Below are 5,514 nucleotides of genomic sequence, written 5' to 3'. Positions count from 1 at the left end.
TAATGGTCAAACACCATAATTTTCAGAAAACAAAACCAATAACACTTTAATATAGATTCTGTTCTTGTCACTACAAGAATACACATATACAAGCCATAAATAGGAATTACACAAATGATTGAAGAAATCCTGCGAGGCATTTAAATTCATTTAGGAATTCAGTTATGCAGATGTAAGCTATTTTACAGCACGTTGTTGTTGTCTTTGGGGGGGCCATTCTTGAAGCAGACTTCTGAACAGATCTCGTCACATTATCATTACTTTTAATTATTATTATCAACATCCTCTCTCAAAATAATTAGACTACTAATAAACTCGACAACTAAAACGGTGGGAAACATCAAAAATATTTGAAATACATATTGTACACAAACTCTATAATTTCTTGTTTTTGTTTTTTGTTTTTTTACAAATGTACAAATTGAAAGGGAAGAAAGTCCACATCGGCTGGAGGGGTAAAGAGTTTATGAGGAGTTCATGATTGGCCTGGAATAGACACCTTGGTAGTAAGTTGTGTCAGGTATGGTTGAAGAATCCAGGCCCGGTTTCCCCGCCATGGTGCCCATGGAAAGAGCCCCGGCCATGGGGGAGCCATAGCCGGAGTAATGCATCACCTGCTCGTAAGTCTTTAGGTCCATTTTGTGATGCTGCTGCTCCGACGACATGAGGTTATTTATGGAGAAGGGGTGGTTGAAGGAGTAGTGATGCTCCGGCTTCAGGTGCGCTTCGTGCGCAAGCACCGAGTGATGCTGAGACATGAGGTGCTGCCCCTGCGACACTGGCGAGGCGGCGGCGTGCTCCGGGCTCAGGGCCTGACTCGTCTTCATGTCCGACAGGGACCTTTTGTGGTCGCTGGAGGAGGAGTTGGAGTGCGGGGACTCGTTGCCGTTGCAGCTCTCCGAGCTGCTGTTGGAGGAGCCGCCGTCTCCCGCTTTGCGACTGGAATCCTTCATCATGGTCTTCTTATCGCACTTGAAGCGCTTCTGCCTCCTCAGGTAGCAGCCGTTCTCAAACATGTTCCCGGAGTCTGGGTGGAGAGTCCAAAAGGAGCCTTTCCCGGGTTTGTCCGGCGACCTGGGCACTTTGAGGAAACAGTCATTGAAAGACAAAGAGTGGCGAATGGAGTTCTGCCACCGCTGCTGGTTCTGTCGGTAAAAAGGGAAGAGGTCCATTATCCACTGGTAGATCTCGGCCAGCGTCAGCATCTTGCTGGGAGACTGCTGGATGGCCATGGTGATGAGGGAAATGTAGGAATATGGGGGTTTGGCGTGCGTGTAGCTCCTGCGGTAGGTCTTAGGGTCTCTGGACCTGTTGATGTTAGACTGTCCGTATATGGGGCTCATTGCGTTCATGTTGGTGTAGGATGTCAGGGCGTTCATGGATGCAGGCTGCGCGGTCATGGGGCTCATACTGGGGCTCAGGGCTGCGCTCATGGCCGTCATGCCTGCGCCCATGCCGTTCATGGCTCCGGTGCCCGGTGACATGCCGGTCATGGAGGGGCTCATGCCCGTGTTGACGTATGACATGTTCATGGAGTTGGCCGTCATGTTGGCAGTAGTGTTCATGCCGGACATGCTCATGTAGGTATTCATAGAGTTCATTCCCAGGCCCGTGTTCATGTTGCCAACCGAGGTGTAACACTGTCGGTGAGGGAAAGAGACGATCGTCATTTTCAACTGGCACAAGCACAGCAGTAATTACTAAACACAATTATTTGTTGTTGCTTTTTGGTTTGTTTTCTCGGAGTCATCATGCCTTTCATTCTAAAGTTAAAATAACCATAAGTTTAAATACGCACTGGCTCGTAACGGATGAAACTGATTCCGCTTGAAACAAGTTTAATTTTAAGAAAAGCATCTTTTATCAATTCACTTGATCCCACTGGTATAGCGAGTAAATTAATTTAAACAACCTGCCAAAAATGTACAAAGTCGAAGAGAATGCTTTATTAACTTAATATGTCTGCACTCGTACACAAGACAGCGGCTGCAGCACAAATATTTGAACCAATCTCCCCAAAATTTAACAGCTCAGATGTTTGGTGAGTGGAAACATGGCAAAAAAAATAATCAGATTTAATAAAGATACGTATAGAGTTATGAAATTCTAATCCGAGTGAAAAGTTTCCCCCCCTACATGTCAAGCACTTTGTTAGGATAGTGCGCTGCGTGGAGATGGGGGAGGATTTGGAGGCGCCTCAAGTCAATATTTGATCACAAAGTTAATATTATCTCAGGGCTAATATTGAGTTGTATAAAATGGGATCGGCTTTAGACGGGAAAAAATATATATTTAAGGTACCCACCTCGGGCTCTCCGTAGTAGGTGCTCCAGTCGGTGTGTTCGTGTCCTTCCATTTTAACTGCTCCAAGCATCATGGAGGACTTTTATAAAGCGTCTCCCAGCAGAGGAAAAGCCAAAAGTCTCTCTAATAGCAGGTGACTGGGGACCACTAAGTGTATTTGGGTCGTCGGTGTGTCCCTTCGTCAAGAACTGGCGCATGTGTGTCTTATGGAGCCAGCCGTGAAATGCGTCTGTCAGTGAGTCGAGTTCAAATGACGCTCCGTGCTGCCTGTTAACGCTGTGATATAGCTCTGCGCTAGGCAAGCCTCCAATCCCTACTTCTACGCCTTGGGCCCTATTTGAATAATCTCCTCGCACCTAGGCGTGAGACTCCTCAAGCTCCCCCCCACCAGCACCACCACCCCAATTGTACACCTGCGCTGACTGAAAAGAACACTTTCTGATGAAAAGCTTCATTATAAACTAATCTTATTGTATTTTGGCTGACAAAAAGGAGCTATAAAAGGAATTTTTGGCGCTCTTCCTTGGTGTGCTTTTCATTTCCTCCAGCGTGGTTATTCCACTTCAGCTGAGCTGAAATCATAATCCATTTTTATTGCGTTACATTTTAGAATTCACAACCTAAACTTACACATAAATGTTAATTATCATACCAACAACAGTGACGAACATGAGAACGTTTAATGAATTAGATAATGGTTGATCCATCAGTAGAAATCCGCTTACAGGAAGGTGTTTAAACAAATTCATCCATTAATTAATACCGGTATTACAGTATATTGGCAGGATTGTGTTGCTGTATTAATCCACGCACTGCTTTTGGGCCACTTAAAGAATGACATCACTTCTTTTCACACTCCGGCTTTACCTGCAGAAAATTATGAATTTATGGCTAATGTAGGCCTGCATGAACGCATGTGTGGGGGACACAGCAGAACTACGGGGATCCAGTCGAATCATTTAAGCTCCTTTGATAACACAGCTTTTTGTTAGTAAAACTACAAGCACATTTAATTTCACATTTCATAATCCTTTCCACTATTTATATGAACTGTTTTCTTCTGATAGTCTACATGTCAGCTGGTTTCAACAATGTGGTCACTATTTAGGTGTTTATACATTTTTAAAATAAATACTTCCACTAATATTTGCAAAAGTGCGAGATTTTATCTTGTTTTACTAACCTGGATGACTGAATTATTGTTTCTAAATGTTTTAATTACTGTGGAATATGCCACGCATAGCTTCAGAGCGCCCTCTCTCGGTTACTGTGTCCAACTGGCTCTGCTGTTTGTGGCACACAAAGCAGCCTAATTCTGTCAATACAAACGACTTTGAAATCTTTTCAGAACCGATGGAATTTGTGAATTTTTTTTCCTATGATTTGTTTTGAATTTTATTTATTTATTTATTTATTTATTGCCACCAAATAAATGCAAAATAATTGGGCGCAGTGGGGACTACCCACCTTTTATTTTGGTGAATTGGCTTTACAGTAAATAAACATTTATGATGCCAACACAGAGTACGCATCATAGTACAGGTAGACCGAGTTTTGTTCTTACTCTTTTTGCGTAGCCCTTAAGTTGTCTAAAGTTCTCCATCTTTTAATGTGCAGCATGAGGCGGACGAGGCCCTGGCTTCTGAGGCCCAGCCTGTACAGTATTTGTATGACACAAACATCAAGGTGAGGCTGCGGTCCGGTGCCAGCCACGTGTCGGTAGTGGTACATCTATTTGACTCCATATTTACGCAAGAGCATAACTATCAGTATAGAGAGCCATTAGTAAAGGCGAGTAAACCTGTCGTGTTGACGAGGGACTAACAGAGTCTGCTTAACTTGGAAATGAGATCATGAGGGGGAAAAAAAGAAGCTCTGTGTGTTTGAGGATTGGGGATTTCACCGGAGAGAGCTGGAGATGGTCAGACCTGCGAGTCCTCGGCTTAACTCAGCCAACACACGTGTTTTCAGGCTCTTATTTCATTTTATTTATTTTAAAAAAAATCAAATCAACAGTTAAAACAGATAACCAGCTAACATTTATTGATATGTTATTCCTGTCATTTCAAGGGCAGATATTTTAAGGTGTTGAAAATACAGGGGCAGTCTGATGGAGGTCCTGGTGTAAAATTGAATTGAATGAATCATGCATATGTTTAAATATGCAACATTTACCCTAACAAAAACACTGTGCTTTGTGTGATATGTAAGCATGGTGTGGTTCAACGTAAAAAAAAAAAAAAAGAAAAAATTAAAAAATTCTCTCAATTTTCAAACACAAGTGTGTAAAAACCTGCATGTAGATATTTACTTAAATCAACCTCTGCCCTTTTTAACCGAAATCTGTGTGAATGACTTGAAACCATTTAACATAGTGATTTCAAAATGACAGAAATCCTCAGTATTTTAAAATGGTCCTTGACCTGCATGACATTATGTTCCTGAACGAGACGTGTTGCTAATTCCATGGTTAATCATCAACATGCCACAGTCCTCTCACATGGGTGAAGGTCACATTTTGGATTTAGTCAAAAACAAAAACTTCACCTGGGCGTCATGTGGCTGCTCTGTCACCTTATTTTGTAATCCTTGTTAACCTCTGGTGTGATGTGTGTGCTGATACACTGAGCATCCCCAAATCACCGGTGCAAGATAATAACTGACCTGACTGCTTTGTCAAATGGGGTACAAGAAATGCTGGGCAAGGCTTGACAATATATGGAGTGCGAGACATCGTTTCTGTTTGTGTTGTCAGTGCAATAAATTACTGTGAAGCACTGAAGAACAGGTTTGTTCCAACGTTTGTTTTCTTAAGCGTCATTGTTCATTTTACATGGTTTGTGCACAAGAAGAACAGGAATGAAATATAAAATACACAGATCAGAAGTGTTTCCCATCAGGATTTGGGATCACAGATGAGCTTTGCATTTTCCTTCGTCTCTGACTGTAGTCACAGCATGCCAACAAGCAGCACTGCGTTTTCTCGAGGTGTCGAGGCTGAAGTCAGAGTGGCTTTAATTCACTGACTCTGTACGGTTGCATGTCACATAACAACCAAAGTCTCACAACATCCCACTTAATTACATTATAGCCACATTTAACAGAGAAGTGACACAGACTGTGCAGACCTGTTATAGTGTATTGCACTGTAAGCGTTATGGGCTTTAATGCAATGCAAATGAACAGCTACGTTGTTTTAACAATAATGGG

The 5,514-nt window shown here is 42.5% G+C and overlaps 1 protein-coding gene across 1 annotated transcript; it reads right to left on the bottom strand.

Moving 5' to 3' along the window:
* Window positions 1–278: 278 nt before the first annotated feature.
* On the bottom strand, window positions 279–2,711 carry foxa2 (forkhead box A2). Its single transcript, XM_046413878.1, has 2 exons — window positions 2,306–2,711; window positions 279–1,640 (listed from the first exon to the last, which is right to left on the bottom strand). Exons 1-2 carry the CDS (start codon window positions 2,375–2,377, stop codon window positions 465–467), a joined length of 1,248 nt encoding a protein of 415 aa, XP_046269834.1. The 5' UTR covers window positions 2,378–2,711; the 3' UTR covers window positions 279–464.
* Between the last annotated feature and the right edge of the window lie 2,803 nt (window positions 2,712–5,514).

This window comes from Scatophagus argus, chromosome 15, assembly GCF_020382885.2.
Source record: "Scatophagus argus isolate fScaArg1 chromosome 15, fScaArg1.pri, whole genome shotgun sequence".
NCBI lineage: Eukaryota > Metazoa > Chordata > Actinopteri > Scatophagidae > Scatophagus > Scatophagus argus.
The sequence above is the reverse complement of the archived record's forward strand: the minus strand, read 5'-3'. Positions and strand labels throughout refer to the sequence as shown.